A 27,347-nucleotide genomic window follows, 5' to 3' on the forward strand; every position below is an offset into this window, starting at 1 on the left:
AGCGAAAGTTGACCTGACAAGATCTCCTCCGCTCCATGTACTACATGTACACCATATCAACCACTGACACATCAACGAATGCACAATTCATGCAATGTCCAAACCTTGACGTTGTTCATTAGGATTTTATTTTTGGGAGGCAAATCAATGAATATGTACTTTTTACAGTATATGAGGAACATTTCTACAGTTTAATAATGTAAACAATCTCTGAAGAGAAATGTATTCAGTTTTAAAAGGAAGCCATAGTCTATTTACATGAATTAAAATATAATTTATAACATCAGATAATTTCCCCTATAGATAAATGTATCTATGAAACTAGATTTTAATAATTCAAAAATACTGAAATGCATTTTGTCTCTACATTCTCAACACATAGGAAATCACACAAAACAGAAAGACATCCAAACTAAGTGGCGTATAAATAAAAAAGAATAAACGCAAAGTACAACAAACATATGTAAAAATATAAAATCTTACTAGTATTTTCCATTTACCAAAAACTAAGTTAAAAAATGATTTTTATAGTCATTAGATGTAAATAGAACAAAAATAACTAAAAATAAAAAACAAACAATGTATGCCCTTTTCTGTCCGTTTTTCTTCCACCAAAGACCCACACACAGCTAGCTAGATTGTGACAGTTTGCAGCACCCGAAGTAACCATTTCCATCATGTTCCCATCTGTCTGCCTAAGATACAAAAAAACATCGGTACACACGACTAGTAGTAGTGCAGACGTAATCATTTACATCCAGAATACACTGATCCGTGGCGATTCAATGGCCTATATAGGACCAGTATGGCAAGCATTTTCTGTCCATAGGGCGTTTTATTAACGTGGTGGGGAGTTTAAAGATACAATATTTTCCAATTAAATGAAATATGTACACTACATGACCAAAAGTATGTGGACACCTACACATCAAACATCTCATTCCAAAATCATGGGTTTTAATATGGAGTTGGTCTCCTCTTTGCTGCTATAACTGCTGCTATAACTGCCTCCACTCTTCTGGGAAGGCTTTCCACTAGAACTTGCTTCCATTCAGCCACAAAAGCATTGTAAGGTTGGGCACTGATGTTGGGCAATTAGGCCTGGCTCACATACGGCGTTCCAATTCATCCCAAAGGTATTCGATGGGGTTGAGGTCAGGGCTCTGTACAAGCCAGTAATTTTCTTCCACACTGATCTCAACAAACCATTTCTGTCTGGACTTCGCTTTGTACACGGGGGCATTGTCATGCTGAAACAGGAAAGGGCCTTCCCCAAACTGTTGCCACAAATTTGGAAGCACAGAATTGTCTAGAATGTCATTGTATGGTGTAACGTTAAGCTTTCCATTCACTGGAACTAAGGGTTCTAGCCAGAACCATGAAAAACAGCCCCAGACCATTATTCCTCCGCCACCAAACTTTACAGTTGGCACTATGCATTGGGGCAGGTAGCATTCTCCTGGCATCCGCCAAACCCAGATTTGTCCGTCGTCGCTTAGCATTGCGCATCTTAGGCTTGTGTGCGGCTGCTCGGCCATGGAAACCCATTTCATGAAACTCCCGACGAATAGTCAGCTATAATTGTGCTGACGTTTCTTCCCGAGGCTGTTTGGAACTTGGTAGTGAGTGTTGCCACCGAGGACAGACAATTTTTGTGTGCTACGCGCTTCAGCACTCAGCTGTCCCGTTCTATGAGCTTGTGAGGCCTACCACTTTGCGGCTGAGCCGTTGTTGGTCCTAGACGTTTCCACTTCACAATAACAGCACTTACAGTTGACCAGAGCAGCTCTAGCAGGGCCGAAATTTGACGAACTGACTTGTTGGAAAAACGGCATCCTATGATGGTGCCACATTGAAAGTAACTGAGCTCTTCAGTATGGGCCATTCTACTGCTAATGTTTGTCTATGGAGATCGCATGGCTGTGTGCTTGATTTTATACACCTGTCAGCAATGGGTGTGGCTGAAATAGCTGAATCTACTTAATTGAAGGATTGTCCACATACTTTTGTATATGTCGTGTATTTGTGTGGGCCATGTAGTTGGATTATGACATTTAGAAAATCAACCTGACGAGGCACTCCAAATTAAATTTCGAGCCAACATCAAATATAGTTTTTGGTCAATTTGCCTCAAGTTTATTTCTTGCTATTTTCTGAAATGAAAATAGGAAAGAAAGTATTGCATTCTGTTCTGATGAGGGTTCCCTTTGGAAGGAGTTCAATTTGGATCATCTCTCAATCTAACAAATCCTAGATGGATAGCAGGCTAGTAGTTGAAATGTGTCGAAGTGCTCTGAAACACTGAGGAAAATGGTCAACATCAAAGTTTTCAATAAGAAAGTATATAATCATCTAAATATCTACACAAACACAAATATATATTCATATGTATATACAGTACATTCAGAAAGTATTCAGAACTTCCCTTTTTTCCACATTTTGTTATGTTACAGCCTCATTCTAAAATGAATTAAATAGTTTTTCTTCTTCATCAATCTACACACAATACCCCATAATGACAAAGCAAAAACAGTTTGACATTTTAGCACAATTCTAAAAATAAATAAAGAATATTACATTTACATAAGTATTCAGACCCTTTAATCAGCACCTTGTTAAAGCACCTTTGGCAGCGATTACTGCCTCGGGTCTTCTTGGGCATGACACTATAAGCTTGGCACACCTGTATTTTGGGAGTTTCTCCCATTCGTCAATGCAGATCCTCTCAAGCTCTGTCAGGTTGGATGGGGAGCAAGCGGCACAGCTATTTTCAGGTCTCTCCAGAGATGTTTGATCAGGTTCAAGTCGGAGCTCTGGCTGGGCCACTCAGGACATTCAGAGACTTGTCCCGAAGCCACTCCGCGTTATCTTGAGTGTGTGCTTAGTGTTGTTGTACTGTTGGAATGTGAACCTTAGCCCCAGCTCTGGAGCAGGATTTCATCAAGCATATCTCTGTACTTTGCTCTGTTCATCTTTCCCTTGACTAGTCTCCCAGCCCATGCCGCTGAAAAACATCCCCACAGCATAATGCTGCCACCACCATGCTTCACCGTAGGGATGGTGCCAGGTTTCATCCAGACGTGACGCTTGGCATTCAGGCCTAAGTGTTCAATCTTGGTTTCATCAGACCAGACAATCTTGTTTCTCATGATCTGAGAGTCCTTTAGGTGCCTTTTGGTAAACTCCAAGCGGGCTGTCATGTGCCTTTTACTGAGGAGTGGCTTCCATCTGGCCACTCTACCATAAAGGCCTGAATGGTAGAGTGCTGCAGAGATGGTTGTCCTTCTGGAAAGTTCTCCTATTTCCACAGAGGAACTCTGGAGCTCTGTCAGAGTGACCATCGGGTTCTTGGTCACCTCCCTGACCAGGGCTCTTCTCCCCCGATTGCTCAGTTTGGCCTGCGGGCCAGCTCTAGGAAGAGTCTTGGGGTTCCAAAAATCTTCCAGTTAAGAATGATGGAGGCCACTGTGTTCTTGGGGATCTTCGATGCTGCAGACATTTTCTGGTACCCTTCTCCAGATATGTGCTTCGACACAATCCTGTCTCGGTGCTCTATGGACAATTCCTTCGACCTCATGGCTTGGTTTTTGCTCTGACATGCACTGTCAACTGTGGGACCTTATATAGACAGGTGTGTCCCTTTCCACATCATGTCCAATCAATTGAATTTACTACAGGTGGACTCCAATCAAGTTGTAGAATCAGCTCAAGGATGATCAATGGAAACAAGAAGCACCTGAGCTCAATTTTGAGTCTCATAGCAAAGGGTCTGAATACTTATGTAAATAAAAAAATCAGAATTAATTTTTATAAATTTGCAACATTTTCCAGAAATCTGTTTTTGCTTTAATTATGGGGTATTGTGTGTAGATTGATGAGGATTTCAAATGTATTTAATCCATTTTTGGAATAAGGCTGTAACGTAACAAAATGTGGAAAAAGGGAAGGGGTCTGAATACTTTCCGAATGCAGTGTACCTTTTTTAATATGGCTGTATGTATTGAAAAAAGTTTGAATTACTTCAGTAATGAATAAAACACATTGGATTTAAAAGGAGCTAGAGCAGTAATAACAGTGATAGATTTAGCTGTTCCCTGTTTTAAGGCTCTTCTCGTGAAAATCGTCTTTTTGCTGTCATTCAGTTCTACTGATGGAAGCACACTGCTGGCATCAAGTATTCCGAAAATACAAAAGGGGCTAAACGCACATGGACTGCTTTCTTTCCCCCTCTCCAAAATGAGTTTTACATGTTCACAAGTTAACAATGATTAAGTGTCCACTGAAATTCAACATGTTGAACAACCTGTGTCCCAACAGCATGTGTTAGTAATAGATAGAGTTCCCTTCATGAAAAGTTGTGAACAGATATTTCACTATTTGGGATTTTTTTCATGTTCTAACGTTTTGATACATTACTTTTTGGATGTCAACAATTACTGACCACATTATTAGTCAATTTACAGGATCTGTTTTCAAGGATTGCCTCTGTCATATTTTAACAACCACTGAAATAACCCCTTCCAATCCGTCATATTTTAACAACCAACCACTGAAATAACCCCTTCCAATTCCTGTCATATTTTAACAACCAACCACTGAAATAACCCCTTCCAATTCCTGTCATATTTTAACAACCAACCACTGAAATAGCCCCTTCCAATTCCTGTCATATTTTAACAACCAACCACTGAAATAGCCCCTTCCAATTCCTGTCATATTTTAACAACCAACCACTGAAATAACCCCTTCCAATCTCATAGATATATGTATTGCATCTCAATTGCGTTAAAAAAAAGAAAAATCATCAAAAATATTTTGTCTAAAAAAAAGAAATCTAATCTTAGCATATCTAAAGGGATAACTTTATACAACAGTGTTTGCCTTGAGTCAAGTCATTTCAGCATAAATGACTCCCTGTATTGTTCAACCTTGCATCTTTAAACAGTTTATCCTTGCCAGTCTGATTTGCGATCGTGACCCACCACCTTTATAATGCACGCTGTATAGACACAACGACACATTTCATGTTTACACTAGACATAGTGCTATATACACATATTATATCATATATACACATATTCTATCATATATACACATATTATATCATATATACACATAATATATCATATATATTGTATTGTGTAAACCTGCACATTCTCTCACTGTTTAGTAGTATACATACTAAGCACAAATACTCTTTCAGCTTTTCTTCTTTTGATTAGTAAGGGGTTTTTCAGATGACAACTCATTTCTCAATCAGTATGTATAGCACTAAATTGTCATTTTTTAAAATTCAGTACACCTTCTAGGGTAAGCCAAGAAGGCATATCCTGATAGGATACTCTCTAACACTGAATAAGGCGTCTTTGTACTTAGTGTGCGCTCTAATAAAGTGGAAGGAGAATTCAGTGATGTAAACATTCAGCTTCATGTGGTAAAGAGGAGGAGATTAGATAAATGTGGGGTAGAGAGAGACAGGGATAAAACCTTAGAAAAAAGGAAAGGGGGTTTGCCAAGGCTGGGGCAGCACGAGGCCCCATGCCCACACACAGAAAGGCTGCACAGTATTGAGGGACCGGAGGACAGGGGGACCTGGTCCTTTAAGAAAACAAGAAAAAGAGGGGGAGAGAAGAGGTCTTCAGTCTCCCAGCACACCAGAGGGCCATGGGTCCCCCTGGGATCCCCAGCGATGGCAGCGCTCACCCAAACACGAGACACAGACAGCCGACTCACTCAGGTACATATTGGATACACGGTCGAGACTGACTCCAAAAACTGACACACAATCTATTTTGAGTTTTTAGCCACGAGGCGAGAAGTAGGAGATTTAGCGTGAAAACCAAGCTGACCTCCTTCACCTATCAGAGAGCTTGGGAGAAGTAAACAAGTGTTTCAGAGTAGAAGGAAGATAGAGAGTAAAAAGTGGGAGAGAGAACCCGAGAAGAAGAGGGAAGGAAAGGGCAAGAGAGGGAATAGGGAAAGGGAGGGAAAGAGAGGGAAGAGGGAAAGAGAAGGAAGAGGGAAAGAGAGGGAAGGAAAGGGAAAGAGAGGGAAGGAAAGGGAAAGAGGGGGAAAGAGGGGAAGGAGAAGGAAGAGGGAAGGAGAAGGAAGAGGGAAGCAGAGGGAAGAGGGAAGGAGAGGGGAGAGGGAAGGAGAGGAAAGAGGGAAAGAGAGGGAAGGAGAGGGAAGAGGGAAGGAGAAGGAAGAGGGAAGCAGAGGGAAGAGGGAAGGAGAGGGGAGAGGGAAGGAGAGGAAAGAGGGAAAGTGAGGGAAGGAGAGGGAAGAGGGAAGGAAAGGTAAGAGGGAAGGAGAGGGAAGAGGGAAATAGAGGGAAGGAGAGGGAAGAGGGAAGGAGAGGGAAGAGGGAAGGAGAGGGGAGAGGGAAGGAGAGCAAATGGGGTTGATGCGCTTGACTGGTGTAGTACCATCCATACCTCTGGGAAATTTCAACAGACTTCAAGAGTTGATATCCCATCACCCCTCTCTCTCAGGTGTTAAATGTAGTATTACCTCTACCATCACCAGATACAGAGGTAGTTCCCCTGTACGGTGAGCCTCGGACTCTCTCTCCCTCAGCTACACTGCTGGCTGCATCACAAAAGACAGGCTGTATTAGAGCTCCATTAAAGAATACAGAGACTTGGATTCATTTAATAACAATAATCCTAATAATAATAATTTGGATACAGGCAGGGGCTCTACATTCAGATCTTTCAGGTGTACATTCCATTACTCTAGTTTAGGGTATATCTGGAACTTGTAGTAAATGTCTGATTCTACTCTGTGCTTGAATAAGTTGACTCACTGACTGAGTCACAAGTTCCAACAGTACAAACAGTGGAGAGAAATTGGCTACGATGGATTTTGTGATTTTCTTCTGAGAGTGAGTTTTCATAGGGTAAATATGCCTTGAACTTTACTTCATGACATAATAGCATTGGTTGTCATAACCCCATTTATGTGTTGGCAGGATAGGAAGTGACTGCCATCCTAGATTAGTGTTAGCACAGCGTTTACCAAACTCGGTCCTGGGCCCCCCCCCCAGGACCGAGTTTGGTTTTTGCTAGGGCAAAAACCAAAACGTACACCCACGGGGGCCCCAGGACTGAGTTTGGAAAACGCTGTGTTAGCAGGTTGTGTCTATCTCTTCAGCAGTGGGAACCTTCAGAGTAAAGCAGTCAATAGCATGGCAGAGTAGGGGGAACAAGTCGAGAGAAGAAACATTATTACCTCGTTAAGAGTGCATAGATTAAATTAAGGAAGCACTAAAATGACATAAAACAAGATTTTTTTTCTTTTCATTTTCGATTTGTAAACTCTTAAGTTATTGAAATTATTTTTCTGCTTTTGTATTTTATGTCATAACACACATAGTTTTAACATCCACAAGTTTGCTAATATAGAGCAGGCTCGTTATATACTGTACGACGTAACGGCCAATACAGCTGAGCTTGCAGTTGCACCAGTAGTGACCAAGGGGGTACAAAAAAACGACACACACGCAGACACACACACACCACAATGACCAACGGAGGGAGAAACGTTTGCTACAAAGGTCTCGCCCGCCTGCACGCCCACTCCCAATGGGGCGACGACAAGTCAGGAGTAAGTCATGAACACAGACAGGAAGAGTTTCTATGTTGTTTGGCTGCTTTTTGCTCCATCCCTTCAACCCCTGCTAGCTTCCTCGGTAGTATCCTCAGTCAAAAGGTCCATTTCTTATTCCAATGTTAAAAATGTAAACATGACGAGGTGCCTTGGTTGAGGTACTGAGGCAAGTCTGGGGGTGGTTCGGGGGTTCTAAGGCGAGGCCAGCCGAGTCACCGTCAGCGATGCAGGCTCTTCTGGGCCTCCTTCAGCAGGGTGTCAAAGTCCAGGGCGTCATACTTGCTCTTTACCGGCCCTGGTCCCGCTTCGTCTGGACAGAAAAAGCTCTGTTAGAACAGTCATCATGGCTACATCCAACTCCATTACATCAATGTTACAGAGAGAGAGAGAAACAGATACTACACATGAAGTATCTTAGCACTGCCAACGGTTCATACTCCTTAACAACATTTTACATTCATGTTTTGACTATACTTTGGCTGTATAACATGTTTTGACTGTATCTCTGCATACCCAGATCAATGTATCTCTTCCTGCTGAGCCTGTTCATGCCACCCCCTCTGTTCTGGAAGAGCGGCTCTCGTCTGTGCTTCTGGATCTGCTGGCCACTGGGCGCTTGACGAAACTTGATGACTCCACAGCGTTCCCTATGGACACACACACACACACACACACACACAAAGACAGAGAGATGAGTTTCAGGCAGACAGGCCAGGCAGGCAGATAGGCAGACAGGCCAGGCAGACAGGCAAGGCAGGCAGATAAAAAGGACCTACTCGTTTTTGGTGATGACTTTGCAGTCCTCTGGGTCGCCAAAGGCCTCGAAGCGTTTGCGCAGCATAGTTTGTGTGACGCTGCTGGGCAGGTTGTGAATGTAGAACACTTGGCAGTTGTCCTAGGCAACGACACCATGGTAACCGTCAGAACAAGACACTTGCTGCAGTGGCAAAGCACGCCTACTTCACACATACACTACCGTTCAAACATTTGGGGTCACTTAGAAATGTCCTTGTTTTTGAAAGAAAAGCACATTTTTTGTCCATTAAAATAACAGAAATACAGTGCAGACATTGTTAATGTTGTAAATGACTATTATAGCTGATAACGGCTGATTTATAATGGAATATCTACATAGGCGTACAGAGGCCCATTATCAGCAACCATCACTCCTGTGTTCCAATGGCACGTTGTGTTAGCTAATCCAAGTTTAGCATGTTAAAAGGCTAATTGATCATTAGAAAACCCTTTGGCAATTATGTTAGCACAGCTGAAAACTGTTGTTCTGATTAAAGAAGCAATAAAACTGGCCTTCTTTAGACTTGTTGAGTATCTGGAGCATCAGCATTTGTGGGTTCGATTACAGGCTCAAAATAGCCAGAAACAAAGACCTTTCTTCCGAAACTCGTCAGTCTATTCTTGTTCTGAGAAATGATGACTATTCCACGCAAGAAATTGCCAAGAAACTGAAGATCTCGTACAATGCTGTGTACTACTCCCTTCACAGAACAGCGCAAACTGGCTCTAACCAGAATAGAAAGAAGAGTGGGAGGCCCTGGTGCACAACTGAGCAACAGGGCAAGTACATTAGAGTGTCTAGTTTGAGAAAAAGACGCCTCACAAGTCCTCAACTGGCAGCTTTATTAAATAGTACCCGCAAAACACCAGTCTCAACGTCAACAGTGAAGAGGTGACTCCGGGATGCTGGCCTTCTTGGCAGAGTTCCTCTGTCCCGTGTCTGTGTTCTTTTGCCCATCTTAATCTTTTCTTTTTATTAGCCAGTCTGAGATATGGCTTTTTCTTTGCAACTCTGCCTAGAAGGCCGGCATCCCGGAGTCGCAGTGTATATACTGAATAAAAATAGAAACGCAACATGCAACAATTTAAGATTTTACTGAGTTACAGTTCATATAAGAAAATCAGTCAAATGAAATAAATTCATTAGGCCCTAATCTATGAATTTCACATGACCAGGTATACAGATATGCATCTGTTGGTCACAGATAACAACAAAAAATAAGGTAGGGGCGTGGATCAGAAAACCAGTCAGTTTCTGGTGTGACCCATCTCCTTTGCATAGAGTTGATCAGGCTATTGATTTTGGCCTGTGGAATGTTGTCCCACTCCTCTTCAATGGCTGTGCAAAGTTGCTGAAAATTGGCAGAAACTGGAACAAGCTGTATAACACGTCGATTCAGAGTATTCCACAAATGCTCAATGGGTGACATGTTTGGTGAGTATGCAGGCCATGGAAGAACTTGGACATTTTCAGCTTCCATGAATTGTGTACAGATCCTTGTGACTTGGGGCTGTGCATTATCATGCTGAAACATGATGTGATGGGAGAGGATGAATGGCACGACAATGGGCCTCAGGATCTCCTCACAGTATCTCTGGGCATTTTGTGTTCTTTATCCGTAGCTTATGCCTGCCCATACCATAACCCCACTGGGGCAATCGGTTCACAACGTTGACATCATCAAACCGCTCACCCACACGACGCCATCTGTCATCTGCCCGGGATTCATCCATGAAGAGCACACTTCTCCAGCGTGCCAGTGGCCATCGAAGGTAAGCATTTGCCCACTGAAGTTGATTACGACACGAACTGCAGTCAGGTCAAGACCCTGGTAAGGACGACGAGCACGGAGATGAGATTCCCTGAGACGGTTTCTGAAAGTTTGTGCAGGAATTCTTCAGTTGTGCAAAACCAGTTTAATCCGCTATCCAGGTGGCTGGTCTCAGACGATCCCATTGGTGAAGAAGCCGGATGTGGATGTCCTGGGCTGGCGTGATTACACGTGGTCTGCGGTTGTGAAACCGGTTGGACGCACTGCCAAATTCTCTAAAATGACATTGGAGGCGGCTTATGATTGAGAAATGAACATTAAATTCTCTGGCAAGAGCTCTGGTGGACATTCCTGCAGTTAGCATGCCAATTGCACACTCCCTCAAAACTTTAAACAGCTGTGGCACATTGTGTTGTGTGACAAAACTGCACATTTTAGAGTGGCCTTTTATTGTCCCCAAAATAAGGTAGACCTGTGCAATGATCATGCTGTTTAATCAGCTTCTTGATATGCCACACCTGTCAGGTGGATGGATTATCTTGGAAAAGGAGAAATGCTCACTAACAGGGATGTAAACAAATTTGAGCACAACATTTTAGAGAAATAAGGTTTTGTGCGTATGGAACATTTCTGGGATCTTTTATTTCAGCTCATTAAACATGGGACCAACACTTTACATGTTGCATTTATATTTTTATTCAGTGTACATAACAGGGTTGTATGACTTTGTCAAAACTCATAATGGAATAACTGGTGTTTACCTCGTCAATTTGAATCCCAGACTTGGAGATTTTGTTCCCCTGCTTGTCCCCGTGGCACGTCTCAGAGTTCTCACAGCTGAGGAGAGAGAGACACAAGGCAGAGATATTAGACAGGAGCGAATGGAAGAACCTGAGTCACATAACAATGAGAAGAGCCACAGTACTCCGGAATGACTGCTAATCAGACTGATCAGGGACTCTTTACACTACACTATTTTGATGACTCAAACTAGGATAGTGTAAATAGTCTGATCTAGATTCCAATCTAAATTAAAGGCAGTGCAGTCAAACAATTGATTTTCCTGTATTTTATATATATATTTACACACTATGAGGTTGGAATAATACTGTGAAACTGTGAAAATGGTGCTAATGCCCTTTTAGAGTAAGAGCTGTTTGAAAAGGCCGAATGAAAATTCAGCCTGTTTTGATGGGATGGAGCTTTGGCCTACCTGGTGACATCACCAGGCAGGCCAAATAGTTTATAGACCAATAAGAAACAGAGTTCCAAACCTATCTGCCAATAACAGATCGTTTTCAGTTTTCCCCTCCCCACTCCTAGTAATTATTACTTGAGAAATTGCTCTTTGCAAAGAAGCTATTTTCGTTTCTTTTTTTTTTAAACAATTTTTATTGAAAATAATCACAGTAAGGCTCTTAATTGTTACCCAGAAATGACTTGATATTGAGACAAAGCAGATGCATTGGAAGATTAAGAGATGCCTTCCACACTACCTCCGGAGGTAGACATCTACCACATGTCCCTGCAAGAATAACCTTAATACCAGAAGACAGCATTTTCCCTGTTAGCCAAATTGAAAAGAAAAGGCTTAAAATATCCTCACATTTGTGAATCATTGCATTAATCAAGTGTGCAACACTATGTGCAATATGGTTGATATGAGAAGCTCCTGTTTAGTTTGAATTGCTATTCTTATTTGGTTTGTCTATACACTATGGTATTTACGGTATGCTAATACACACACACACACACACACACACACACACACACACACACACACACACACACACACACACACACACACACACACACACACACACACACACACACACACACACAGGAATGTGGCTTGGGCCACACCACATCCAAGGCTAGTGTAAACAGAAAAGTTGCAAATCTGATGTTGAAGAGAGATAGATCTCACTAAACATATTTTACTAATGTAAATCCTTATATCTGTGGTTTATATGCTCACCTGATGTCAGGCTTACTGCTAGGGGAGTGGGGCTGGCAGAAGCTGGAGTAGAGGATGGGGGAGGGAGAGCGGGAGCAGAGGGAGGAGCGTTCCCCCTCTTCATCTGACTTGTGGGGTGATATAGCATGGGGCGATGCTGATTGGGGTGATGCCGCGGTCGCCCTCCGCCCGTCCCCCTTGCTGTCAGCCCTGGTACCGTTACTCAGGTACTCTGGTACCTTGGAGAAGAGTTTGTCTTCACGCTGATGTCCAAGCCTCTCACCCCCCAGCGCCCTTTCCCCCTTAGGCTCTGGCCCCTCAGGAGAAGAGCGTCCGAACAGAGAGTGGGACAGCATGGCGGCGGTTCTCTTCCGACGCTCCCCCAGGCTTAGCAGGCAGTAGTCATGGTCTCCGAATGTCTGGTGGACTTTGGGATCTCCATCGCTGGCCTGGCCCATCTTGCGGAGCTGAGCGTAGAGTTCGGTCTGCTCGGGGAACTTGCGGGAGTTGGCCCGAGTGAGCCAAGAACCCTTCGGGGGGGACTCTCCTTTCCCCTCAGGTTTGAACAGCTCGTCCTCCACAGGCTTGTGAGGGGGGGTGGTGGGAGGGGTGAGGCCTGAAAACACACGCCACTCTCATAAGTCATGTGGTTTCATACAGCTCTGACGGGTTAACATCAGAGAAACATCAACGATTGACAGACAGTGAATGTTAATGATCAACTGTTACTGGTTGTACTATCTGTTACTGAACTGAGTAACTGTCTGGTTATGACAGCGACATTGCAGAATAGCTGTCTTTCAACGGCTTTCCTAATAGAACAAATTGCTTTGATGCTGTTACATCGTAAACATTCCAGTAACACAGCATGTTTGTTATGGCACAAGGCAGGCACACAATCTCCTTTTGATTTTGACCGAATATTTGACTTTCAATTGTTAAACGTTATGGATTTTGAGGACGATATCAGCGGCAGTCACTGCATTGTAATATCTGTTTTCTCTGCTACCCAAGTAGCAATGGAAGCAAATTAGCCCTGTCAAGATGACATTTACCCAGGAATAGAGTGAAGTCGTGCTCTTTCTAACACAATACAAATACATTTCCCCTCTTACACTCTACTACTGAGCTGTTAGCCACATTATATCTACAGTACATTATGTTACAGTACTATATCTACAGTACATTATGTTACAGTACTATATCTACAGTACATTATGTTACATTACTATATCTATACTAGATACACTGGTCTATAGTACATTATGTTACAGTACTATATCTGCAGTAGATTATGTTATAGTACTATATGTACACCAGATACACTGCTCTATAGTACAGTATGTTACAGTACTATATACCAGATACACTGGTCTACAGTACATTATGTACAGTACTATATCTACAGTCTACAGTACGTTACAGTACTATATCTATACCAGATACACTGGTCTATAGTACATTATGTAACTGTTCTATAGCTACACCAGATACACTGGTCTACAGTACATTACGTTACAGTACTATATCTATACCAGATACACTGGTCTATAGTACATGAGGTAACTGTACTATATCTACAATAGATTATGTTACAGTGCTATATCTACACAAGATACACTGGTCTACAGTACATTATGTTACAGTACTATATCTATACCAGATACACTGGTCTACAGTACATTATGTACAGTACTATATCTACAGTCTACAGTACGTTACAGTACTATATCTATACCAGATACACTGGTCTATAGTACATTATGTAACTGTACTATATCTACAGTAGATTATGTTACAGTACTATATCTATACCAGATACACTGGTCTACAGTACATTATGTTACAGTACTATATCTACACCAGATACACTGGTCTACAGTACATTATGTTACAGTACTATATCTACACCAGATACTGGTCTACAGTACATTATGTTACAGTACTATATCTATACCAGATACACTGGTCTACAGTACATTATGTTACAGTACTATATCTATACCAGATACACTGGTCTACAGTACATTACGTTACAGTACTATATCTACACCAGATACACTGGTCTACAGTACTATATCTACACCAGATACACTGGTCTACAGTACATTATGTTACAGTACTATGCTACTTCTGACAGACACAATAGGATATATATTCAAAATCCTGCTCTCATCCAGTCTCGTGAAGTCAAGGTGTAAAAGACGTCACAATTATCAACACTGACTCAAAGCCCCAACATTACCTGCTGTGCCACACAGGTCCACGCTGAGAGACTGCTCAAAGGGCTTGTTGGCATACTGGGTATCTCTGATCATGGGGATGAGAGAGAGAGAGATTTACTTTAATTGAATTGAGAGAAGGAGACAGAGAGAGAGAGAGACAGACAGAGGGAGAAAGATTACAGAGTCATCATCAAGGCCAGGGAAAGGAGTGTGGGAGTTGGGGTAGAGGGGATGGGAGGGGGGACAAAGGATACTGCTGAGTGCTGAATGATGTTTCTTTAGGATTTCTTAAGGTTCTATGCGGGTTTAATATGGTTTAGTAGGGTTTATGAGGGTTTGGTAGGATTTATGATGTTTGGTCAGGTTAATGAGGGGTTGGTAGGGTTTAGTAGGGTTTATGAGGGTTTGTTAGGGTTTAGTAGGGTTTATGAGGGTTTGTTAGGGCTTATGATGGTTTGGTAGGGTTTATGATGTTTGGTCAGGTTAATGAGGGTTTGGTAGGGTTTAGTAGGGTTAATGAGGGTTTGGTAGGGTTTAGTAGGGTTTATGAGGGTTTGTTAGGGCTTATGATGGTTTGGTAGGGTTTATGAGGGTTTAGTAGGGTGTATGAGGGTTTAGTAGGGTTTAGTATAGTTATGAGGGTTTAGTATAGTTTGCGGGTTTAGCATAGTTTATGAGGGTTTAGTATAGTTTATGAGGGTTTAGTATATTTTATGAGGGTTTAGTAGGGTTTATGAGAGGTTAGCAGGGTTTATGAGGGTTTAGTATGGTTCATGAGGGTTTAGTATGGTTCATGAGGGTTTAGTAGGGTTTATGAGGGGTTAGTAGGGTTTATGAGGGTTTAGTAGGTTTTATGAATATAGGTTTTATGTTTGAAGTTTGTATTACATTTTCATTTCATTTCATTCCCTTTTTCCTGTCATGTTTTTCTTTACAGCCGTCTGTGATTGGTATTACAGTACAAGCTACATCTATTGAGGGCAATTTGGGATCTGTGTTACCATGAAAGGCTTTTGTGGAGTGCTTTGGGGATATTACAGAGTCCACAAAGAAGCAACAAACTCTCTGGGAACCACAGAACATCACAGTAATTTTACACATGGAAGAGTTCCAGAAGTGAACATTAAAAAGAGCTTTGTGATTGCTTGACTCTGGACAGATGGGCTAGAAGTATACAGTTGAAGTCGGAAGTTTACATACCCTTAGGTTGGAGTCATTAAAACTCGTTTTTCAACCACTCCACAAATGTCTGGTTAACAAACTATAGTTTTGGCAAGTCCATTTGGACATCTACTTTGCACATGACACAAGTAATTTTTACAACAATTGTTTACAGACAGATTATTTCACTTATAACTCACTGTATCACAATTCCAGTTGGTCAGAAGTTTACATACACTAAGTTGACTGTGTCTTTAAACAGCTTGGAAAATTCCAGAAAATTATGTCATGGCTTTAGAAGCTTCTGATAGGCTAATTGACATCATTTGAGTCAATTGGAGGCGTACCTGTGGATGTATTTCAAGGCCTACCTTCAAACTCAGTGCCTCTTTGCTTGACATCATGGGAATATCAAAAGAAGTCAGCCAAGACCTCAGAAAAAAATTGTAGACCTCCACAAGTTTGGTTCATCTTTGGGAGCAATTTCCAAACGCTTGAAGGTACCACGTTCATCTGTACAAACAATAGTACGCGAGTATAAACACCATGGGACCACGCAGCCGTCATACTGCTCAGGAAGAAGACGCGTTCTGTCTCCTAGAGATTAACGTACTTTGGTGCGAAAAGTGCAAATCAATCCCAGAACAGCAGCAAAGGACCCTGTGAAGATGCTGGAGGAAACAGGTACAAAAGTATCTATATCCACAGTAAAACGAGTCCTATATCGACATAACCTGAAAGGCCGCTCAGCAAGGAAGAAGCCACTGCTCCAAAACCGCCATAAAAAAGCCAGACTATGGTTTGCAACTGCACATGGGGACAAAGATCGTACTTTTTGGAGAAATGTCCTATGGTCTGATGAAACAAAAATAGAACTGTTTGGCCATAATGACCATCGTTATGTTTGGAGGAAAAGGGGGAAGGCTTGCAAGCCGAAGAACACCATCCCAACCGTGAAGCACAGTGGTGGCAGCATCATGTTGTGGGGGTGCTTTGCTGCAGGAGGGACTGGTGCACTTCACAAAATAGATGGCATGATGAGGCAGGAAAAATGTGGATATATTGAAGCAACATCTCAAGACATCAGTCAGGAAGTTAAAGCGTGGTCGCAAATGGGTCTTCCAAATGGACAATGACCTCAAGCATACTTCCAAAGGACAACAAAGTCAAGGTGTTGGAGTGGGCATCACAAAGCCCTGACCTCAATCCTATAGAAAATGTGTCTACAGAACTGAAAAAGTGTGTGCGAGCAAGGAGGCCTACAAACCGGACTCAGTTACACCAGCTCTGTCAGGAGGAATGGGCCAAAATTCACCCAACTTACTGTGGGAAGCTTGTGGAAGGCTACCCGAAATGTTTGACCCAAGTTAAACAATTTAAAGGCAATGCTACCAAATACTAATTGAGTGTATGTAAACTTCTGACCCACTGGGAATGTGATGAAAGAAATAAAAGCTGAAATAAATCATTCTCTCTACTATTATTCTGACATTTCACATCCTTAAAATAAAGTGGTGATCCTAACTGAATTGTGAAAAACTGAGTTTCAACGTATTTGTCTAAGGTGTATGTAAACTTTCGACTTCAACTGTATGTGTTGTAGTGTATAGGAATATAGTATGGAAAACAAACCCTGTAGATATGGGAGTCAGCGGAAGACAGAGGCAGCTGCGTTTCACTGCAATCAGAACAACAGAAAGAGTCAATGGTAACAATGATTACATGCATGGTCAGAGAACACCACAGCAGATCTAGCAGGTGTAGAAACAGCCTTTTGCTTAGCACGCTGTGTAACAATGCTGGGGCTCTTTATTTTTCATTCACGTCAAATTGAAGAAAGATGCTGCATGATGGAGTCATGTGGACTGACACAACAGGATTGGTGTAGAGAGCTTAGGACTTCATCTTCCTTACCGTTTTGACAGCAGATGTTATCGGGTTCAGCTGCGTCTGCCGTGGTTTGGGAAGAAGTGCTGTTGTTAGGGGTGGTGGTGTCTTTCTCCAGGTCGTGTCCCATGGGGTGTTTGACCGCCATGTCCTCCTCGCCAGGGTGCCCGGCTCCCGACACAGGCTCCACCCTCATCCGGCCCGCACGCACCTTCTTGGCGAAGCGGCTGGGGAAAGAGGCAAGCCTGCGGGAGCGGCGGACAGAGAAAAACGCCTCCTCCAGATCGGGGCTCATAGGGGCCTCTAGGGACCTGTTGCTTTCGGAGTCTTTCCTAAGCTCTGGTTTGGTTGAACGGGCAGCCGGACTGGGGGTCTCAGTCTTTCTGTCCTGCGCTGGTTTGGGGATAGCTCCTCTGTTATGAGTGTAGGGGGGGCTGTGGAGTCTGTAAGGCTTGCTCACGTCAAAGGATTTGACCGCTTCGAGCAGTTCACGCAGGAGAGAGTTGGCTTTGAACTCCCGTCTGCGTGTGAAGGCGAAGCGCGGCCGAGGGGCGCAGATCTGGGCCTGGGTTGCAGCCTTGTGACAGTTTGGGGAGATACGAGCAGGAGGGTACTCAGGCCTGGCCCTGCGTACCTGGCCTGGGCACTCGCGCTCCTTGCGCTCCCAGATGGCCTGCTTGCGCATGGGTAGGCAGTATGTGTGCATGTACTTGATGAGCTCCACCACAGAGCGCAGTTCTTTCTCCGAGGAGAACTGGGGCTTGGAGGGCTCAGGCAGGGTGGAGCTTTCACCCTCACTGCTTGAGGTCTCCTCCTCCTCTTCTTCCTCCTCGGACTCACTGTCCTCCTCGTCATCATCTTCCTCCTCCTCCCCGTCCTCCTCTGTGTCAGCTGAAGGAGTGTCCTCGGCCTCCTGTGTGGTGGTCAGGTGCCGGTGGAGCTCTGTGCACAGACGTCCAGCTGGTCGCACAGCTCGGGGCTTACGCTCATGTGTGCCATCACGCTGCAGAAAGAAACAGAGAGAAAGAGATGGGTTACTACCTACAAACATGACCTTGGTGAGTCTCTGTGCACAGCATGATCCAAGAGATTAAGGAATGACTTCTATGTCTAGTCAATGACTACATACCGTACAGAGTGAACAACTCATGACTACATACCGTACAGAGTGAACAACTCATGACTACATACCGTACAGAGTGAACAACTCATGACTACATACTAGGGCTGGGCGATATACCATATTTTATGATATACCGGTATTGATGTAGGGACTGGTTTGGGTTTCTACTTCAGCTTCTATACTGGTCTTTGAATGTTTGGTTTGTTAAATGTGATACGCCATGTGTAATGTACATTTTTATAGTTTACTTCGCTACTTGAGTCATCTCTCTCCGCTCTTTCTCTCCGCGACACTTTCCACAGTGACCTAGCCACGCCTATCACTCAAGGAGCGCATTTGATGTTCCTCAACCACCAGACACTTGCGTTCAGTCTGCATGGTCAATGCAGCACATGCAACAATGATCTTTTCACTTTGCTTCTTAATATAAATCCACTAGCGTTCTATAATGACACTATTCGTTTGTGTTTCTTACATCACCAAACAGCTCGTTTGTCTTTTCTTAGTAAGTTGCCTTAATTCTTGTGATACGCTAATTGTTAGCCGCTAATGCTAATAGCTTGCTACAGCCTGATAATACCAGTGATGGTGTAGACCTAAATCAGCGTGTTGTTTGTGCAACAGTATCTTCTAAATCAAAGAGGAATATGCAAAGCAAGAATATGTTAGCTACATGAAGTAGCTAAGAGAATTAATGCAATGTAGCCAAAGTTTATAGGGTCCCCTAGGAAACACATATCAACACTTTAGTTCCTCCCTGGCACTTTAATTTGTTGTCATCTCAAAAAACACTGTATTCAAAGTGCCCACTATTATATTCTAACTATACAATTAGAATAGTCATTATATTCCCATGATTCCAACAGTTTTGCTCTAATTTGCAAGTCAAACCGCAACTGCAACATTTGGTTAAAAATAAATCCTAGATTATTTGCCCATATCGTGCAGCCCTATGTGGCAGTGTGGAAATGATCTCAATTGAGCAGTGGTGTAAAGTACTTAAGTAAAAATACTTTCAAGTACTACTTAAGTAATTTTTTGGGGTACCTGTACTTAACTTGACTATTTTTACTTTTGACAACTTTTACTTTTACTTCACTACATTCCTAAAGAAAATACTATACTTTTTACTCCATACGTTTTCCCTGATACCTAAAAAGTACTCGTTACATTTTGAATGCTTAGCAGGACAGGAAAATATTCCAATTCACGCACTTGTCAAGAGTACATCCCTGATCATCTACTGCCTCTGATCTGGAGGACTCACTAAACACAAATGCTTTGTTTGTAAATGATGTCTGAATGTTGGAGTGTGCCCCTGGCAACCGGAAATAAAAAAAACAAGAAAATGGTGCCATCTGGAAAAGGAATTTGAAATTATTTATACTTTTACTTTTGATACTTAAGGATATTTAAAACCAAATACCTCTAGACTTTTACTCAAGTAGTATTTTACTGGGAGACTTTCACTTTTACTTGAGTAATTTTCTATTAACGTATCTTTACTTTTACTCCAGTATGACAATTGGGTACTTTTTCCACCACTGCAATTGAGTGCAGGAAATGCAGAAATGATAAAAGTGCTGAAATTTGTTTTGGTTGAAGTTGAATTGAACGTATAAAACAATCAGAATGGATAAATACTAATTGAAATCACTTAGAATGTATGTGTTGCCACCCTAAGATCACTCACTACTCATGAAGCAAATGTAGAACTTGTATTATTCAAAAACGAATAATACAGTCAAATACCGTCCTACCGTCTATTGTTTTTTAATAGCGTACAGAATGACCAACTCATGACTACATAACTACATACCGTACAGAATGAACAATTCATGACTACATAACTACATACCGTACAGAATGAACAATTCATGACTACATAACTACATACCATACAGAATGAACAACTCATGACTACATAACTACATACCGTACAGAATGAACAATTCATGACTACATAACTACATACCGTACAGAGTGAACAACTCATGACTACATAACTACATACCGTACAGAGTGAACAACTCATGACTACATAACTACATACCGTACAGAGTGAACAACTCATGACTACATAACTACGTACCGTACAGAATGAACAATTCATGACTACATACCGTACAGAATGAACAATTCATGACTACATACCGAACAGAATAAACAATTCATGACTACATACCGTACAGAATGAACAATTCATGACTACATACCATACAGAATGAACAATTCATGACTACATAACTACATACCGTACAGAATGAACAATTCATGACTACATACCATACAGAATGAACAATTCATGACTACATACCATACAGAATGAACAATTCATGACTACATAACTACATACCGTACAGAATGAACAATTCATGACTACATACAGTACAGAATGAACAATTCATGACTACATACCGTACAGAATGAACAATTCATGACTACATAACTACATACCGTACAGAATGAACAATTCATGACTACATACAGTACAGAATGAACAATTCATGACTACATACCATACAGAATGAACAATTCATGACTACATACCACAGAATGAACAATTCATGACTACATACCATACAGAATGAACAATTCATGACTACATACAGTACAGAATGAACAATTCATGACTACATACCATACAGAATGAACAATTCATGACTACATACAGTACAGAGTGAACAACTCATGACTACCTACCATACAGAGTGAACAATTCATGACTACATAACTACATACCGTACAGAGTGAACAACTCATGACTACCTACCATACAGAGTGAACAACTCATGACTACATACCGTGCAGAGTGAACAACACATGACTACATACCATACAGAGTGAACAACTCATGACTACATAACTACATACCGTACAGAGTGAACAACTCATGACTACATACCGTGCAGAGTGAACAACTCATGACTACATACCGTGCAGAGTGAACAACTCATGACTACATACCGTGCAGAGTGAACAACTCATGAGCAACTAAAACCAACAGAGACCCTTCTTTGTGATTGTGACAATTTGCCAAAGTTATACAAGCCCCCCCATATGAATTAAGATTATAATCACTTTATGCATATTAATTGTATACAAGGTCACCCGAAATTTGACTTCTTTATCCCAACCTCCAAAAGACACACATACAGTTTGGAGCAGGGGGCTGCCACAATGGGCGCCCGTGGAGCAGCTGTTGTGTGGGGGTTGAATGCCTTGCTCAAGGGCACAATGGCATCTAGGATTTGATACCAACACCACTCTGGTTACCAGCTCACTTCATGACAGATTTTTCCCACCAGACCCGAGATTCGAAATGGCAAACCCTCCGGTTCCTGTCTCCCCTCTCTAATCACTACGCTACCTGCCGCATACCAATGTTCCAAGTATCACGAGAGAGAGAGAGAGAAAGAGAGAGCTCATTGCCAGAGGTGCCTTTCCCCTGATCAAGACTACAGCCATCTGTCACTCCAAAGATGTCACATGCCTCGGCCCCGCAAACCAGAACTGAAAAGCCAGAACAGGATTGGACAGGACAGGGGTAATAAATGACAAAACACAGGCTTAGTATAGCACTAAGGGTCATAATATAGCACTAAGGGTCATAATATAGAACTAAAGGTCATAGTATAGAACTAAGGGTCATAGTATAGAACTAAGGGTCATATAGAAATAAAGGTCATAGTATAGAACTAAGGGTCATAATATAGAACTAAGGATCATAATATAGAACTACGGGATATAGCATAGCACTAAGGGTCATAATATAGCACTAAGGGTCATAATATAGAACTGAGGGTCATAATATAGAACTAAGGATCATAATATAGAACTATGGGATATAGCATAGCACTAAGGGTCATAATATAGCACTAAGGGTCATAATATAGAACTGAGGGTCATGATATAGAACCAAGGGTCATAATATAGAACTAAGGGTCATAGTATAGAACTAAGGGTCATAGTATAGCACTCTGGGTCATAATAAAGAACTAAGGACCAAAATATAGAAATCAAGGTCATAGTATAGAACTAAGGGTCATAGTATAGAACTAAGGATATTAATATAGAAATAAAGGTCATAGTATATGTAACAGTGTAGGTTCCGTCCCTCTCTTCGCCCCAACCTGGGCTCGAACCAGGGACCCTTGCACACATCAACAACTGACACCCCACGAAGCATCGTTACCCATCGCGCCACAAAAGCCGCGGCCCTTGCAACGCAAGGGGAAACCCTACTTCAAGTCTCAGAGTGAGTGACGTCACCGATTGAAACGCTATTAGCGCGCACCACCGCTAACTAACTAGCCATTTCACATCGGTTACACTCACCCCCCCTTTGACCTCCTCCTTTTCCACAGCAACCAATGATCCGGGTCAACAGCATCAATGTAACAGTGTAGGTTCCGTCCCTCTCTTTGCCCCAACCCGGGATCGAACCAGGGACCCTTGCACGCATCAACAACTGACACCCACCGAAGCATCGTTACCCATCGCGCCACAAGAGCCACGGCCCTTGCAACGCAAGGGGAAACCCTACTTCAAGTCTCAGAGTGAGTGACGTCACCGATTGAAACGCTATTAGCGCGCACCACCGCTAACTAACTAGCCATTTCACATCGGTTACATATAGAACTAAAGGTCATAGTATAGAACTAAGGATATTAATATAGAAATAAAGGTCATAGAACTACGGGTCATAATGTAGAACTAAGGATCATAATATAGAACTACGGGTCATAGTATAGCACTAAGGGTCATAATATAGCACTAAGGGTCATAATATAGAACTGAGGGTCATAGTATAGAACTAAGGGTCATAATATAGAACTGAGGGTCATAGTATAGAACTAAGGGTCATAATATAGAAAGCCTTTCCTGTCGTGTGGCCTATGCATCTGCTCTCTCTCTCTCTCTCTCTCTCTCTCTTTAAAGTAAAGATTCACCCATTTTTAATGTTGTATTGTTTTTGTGCATCTCCAAGCAACGTTCGATTCCCGGGGTCATTTCATGTTTTCATGTGTATCTGAGCAATTGCCGTTCAAGCAGGCAGAAATTCAGCTGGTATGACGTACCATTGCGATAAAGTAGTAAACTCTCAGTACACAGGAAGTTAATAGGAGTAGGAATTTTATATTGTGAAAACATTTATCATACATGTCAGATTTCAATACATATGCCGATGTCATAATGCGAGAGGTTGTCGTCTCTCGAATGAGCCATTGATCATATTTTTGTGATACTCCTACCTGGAGAAATGTGTAATTTAACAGAGGATCTAACACATTTCTCCTATTTGTCTGCCTCTTCAGTCCAGGATGCATTGCATGGTGCGGTTGCGAATGTCAGACTCCACTCTGAGGCACATCGAATCTGAAGGTTCAACATGGTGAGATTGTAGAGCAGTTTGTTTAGGTGATTTTACAGCTAACTAGCTACTTCACATGCAGATATTGACTTTGGTATTATTGTGTGTAGCTACGTTTGCCCACAGAGAGAGCGTTGCATTGTGGATTTTGTAGTCGACTTGAGCTACAATAGATTTCCACAACAATTTTCACATGTTGCTACCAACCTTATTACAACGACAAAATGAAGCATTTGTTCACAAAAAAATATTGTTCTCACATATTAGTGTTATGTAACATTTATAGGAATGAGTGGTTCTGGGTGGATTTTTCCTTTCAGTGTCTCATGTACCCATTCTGAGCTGCTAAAGCTCTATTCTAGACAGAGCTCTTTTCTACAAAACAGAGCTCTATTCTAGAACACAGACCTCCAACTCACTCACCTTAACCAAAGGTCTGACAGGTTTCATATGCAGGCTCCGGCTGCTATGGCGATGCACACTGCTACTGCTGCCCTCTTTGTGTGACTCCAGGCCCGTGGGCACGTTAGGGGGGGACAGCAGGAGCCTTTTCAGCTGTAGGGAGGGGGACATAGGTTGGGACAACTGTCATTTACACATCTGCCAATCAATCCATCCATCAGCAGAACATACATTATCATCACTCCTGACAGGGTCCATTCCACCGCAAAATCCCTCCTTCCCTTTCTGCTCCTCCGTCCAGCGTTCAAACCGAAGCTGACAGGAGGAAGCTGTGTGAATATAAGATCAAACAGAAATGTGATTCTATAGCTCTCCTAGTCACTTTTCAACCAGGAGTTAATGCTGCACTGCAGTTCAAATGGACATTTTATTCCCTCGCATTTCATTCATTACACATTGAGGCAGCGGCATCGCATGTGAAATCATCAGATGATATAAATCTGCTTACAACAACAATCCCCTAAGCTGCGTTGGTTTTGGAACACACTGTGGATGTCACCAGAGTGCTGACTGTAGATGTGAGGGAATGATGTGGCTGGTCCCAGTATGTTTGGCTGCTAGTTAATACTGACTGGTCTTATATGTCATGTTGAAATAGATGATGAAATTGATGAGAAGAACAGTGCTAATTGAGTTGCCCATCCCTGTCAGCATGTGCCAACCCGGCATGGGCTTCAATGGTGCCTCTCAGTGTTTCATTGAGGAAAGTGAAGGGGCGCTGAAGGTTTCCATCTCTATGTACACTGTTGGTGCGCCAGGCCCACCCATGCCATGAAAGACTACTCTACTCTGGACCAATTCCTGCACTGCCTGGCTCAATGTAGCCCTTGTTCTCTGCTGCTGACAACCTCTCGCACACACACACACACACACTTTGCCTCACACACACACGCACACTTTGCCTCACACACACACGCACACTTTGCCACACACGCACGCACGCACACACACACACACACACACACACACACACACACACACACACACACACACACACACACACACACACACACACACACACACAGACACACACACACACACACGTCAGGTGCAGTTACAGATCCTGCCAGTAGAGGGAGTCCTGCTCCTCCACTCACAAACCAGTCATGACACCCCCAGGGTAATCTCGTTCCCAGACACTTCCGCCCAAATGCGCAGAGTCTAGCGGACCAATGTTAGCCAATGCAGAGAGCTGGGAGAAACTCAACCAACCAATCATCTCCCACAACACATTCTCACACCACAAGCACAGAGCCACACCTCACAGTCATGCGATTCGCTAAAATTAAATGATGACAAATACTTTACTCAGTAAGGTCACTCCCATAGAATCCTATGGTCACTCCTACTAAGGCCAATTTTGAGTGGTTGATATTCCAGGCTTATATGCGCTGTGCAATGAGGTTACCCCCAGGGTCACATCAATAAATCCTCTGGTCTGTCACTGGGATGGAGAGGGACTGACAGGCAGGCAGGAAGGGAGGGAGGTGGACTGTTACGTGTCACCATGTTAATCCACATTTCAAAATATAAAATGGGCCTTTTTTGCCTAAAAACAGATGTTGAATATAATGACATCTTATTGGCCATCAATCCACTACTCTAGCCTACATTATCTATGGGTCTGTATATTTGTCAGTAAAAACACCACAAATGTTTACCTCTGAATGACTAGCATGCACAACAACAAAATGTTTACTTCTGAATGACTAGCATGCACAACAACGTTTACCTCGGAATGACTAGCATGCACAACAACGTTTACCTCTGAATGACTAGCATGCACAACAACATAAACAGAATACCAGTTTTGATTCATTTTGTTGTATTGCTGCTATCAGTACCAACTGATACCAACTCCCATTAAGATTCTTAAGCTATCTAAGGACATCATGAGGGTAATTTCCATCAATTTGTTAAAAATGTCCCATCAGTGGGTATATATAGAGTCTGAATGTTCTCCTGTAATTGTAATTATCTCTGAGAGGCAGAGTGACTCGAGGTAGAGACCATGTAGGTATGTAGATAACTAATTTCCCTCAGCGCTGTAACCCAATAGGACCTTTGTAACCCTTGCCTTGATCATTTGGGATTTCTGTCTCTTTACCCACTCCAAAGTTTCCAAACTTAAGGACAATGAAGGAAGTATTTTGGCTTCATTGTGGACAAGAGGAATAAGGACATATTACAGGAGGGTTAAGGACATATTACAGGAGGGTTAAGGACATATTACAGGAGGGTTAAGGACATATTACAGGAGGGTTAAGGACATATTACAGGAGGGTTAAGGACATATTACAGGATGAATAAGGGCATATTACAGGAGGGTTAAGGACATATTACAGGAGGGTTAAGGACATATTACAGGAGGGTTAAGGACATATTACAGGAGGGTTAAGGAGATATTACAAGAGGGGTAAGGACATATTACAGGAGGAATAAGGGGGCATATATTACACCAGACTTCCTAGTTCACTGTTGTACCAGAGCTACCTACATGCTCATCCGAGCACACAGAATATCAACTGGCCAAATGTTTCCCAATGTAATGAAATCCTATTCATGTATTCTCTGTAAAATATACCAGTTTTCTGTTGCAATCCACAGCAAGCATGAGTAGATAGGGACAACAGTTGAAAATAAAAACATGTTTTTCCTGAGAGGGGTGCAGGGGAGAGAGGGTAGAGGCATCCCAAAGGACAGTGTGAAAAGAGGATAGGGGGTCACAGGGTTAGCGCCACAGTGTAACTGCTGGCACTATAGGATGCTGGGCTGGGTCCTAGGAGTCAGACATGGGTATGACAGTAGTATATCACCCCTTTAAGATGGCAAAGGAGTGAGAGAGAAATAGAACAATGGGGAAAGGAAAAAAAGGAAGATTGAATGAGAGTTAGGGGAGGTACAGTGCATCCGGAAAGTACATTTTCAACATTTTGTTACGTTACAGGCTTATTATTTGCAAATTGATTAAATTAAATGTGTC

General features: G+C 42.4%; 1 protein-coding gene across 1 annotated transcript in view; it reads right to left on the reverse strand.

Moving 5' to 3' along the window:
* Positions 1-111: 111 nt before the first annotated feature.
* LOC106611923 (peroxisome proliferator-activated receptor gamma coactivator 1-beta-like) overlaps positions 112-27,347 on the reverse strand; it is a 106,824-nt gene continuing 79,588 nt past the window's right edge. The window contains exons 4-12 of the mRNA XM_014212586.3: positions 24,326-24,457; positions 17,433-18,408; positions 17,151-17,196; positions 14,378-14,442; positions 12,154-12,748; positions 10,937-11,012; positions 8,385-8,503; positions 8,122-8,255; positions 112-7,918 (exon numbers count right to left, since the gene is read on the reverse strand). Of these exons, the coding sequence (XP_014068061.1) occupies positions 7,827-7,918; positions 8,122-8,255; positions 8,385-8,503; positions 10,937-11,012; positions 12,154-12,748; positions 14,378-14,442; positions 17,151-17,196; positions 17,433-18,408; positions 24,326-24,457 (2,235 nt within the window). The 3' untranslated portion in view covers positions 112-7,826. The remainder of the gene's footprint in view (positions 7,919-8,121; positions 8,256-8,384; positions 8,504-10,936; positions 11,013-12,153; positions 12,749-14,377; positions 14,443-17,150; positions 17,197-17,432; positions 18,409-24,325; positions 24,458-27,347) is intronic.

The sequence above is a fragment of the Salmo salar genome, chromosome 09, assembly GCF_965601325.2.
Source record: "Salmo salar chromosome 09, fSalSal1, whole genome shotgun sequence".
NCBI classification, from domain to species: domain Eukaryota; kingdom Metazoa; phylum Chordata; class Actinopteri; order Salmoniformes; family Salmonidae; genus Salmo; species Salmo salar.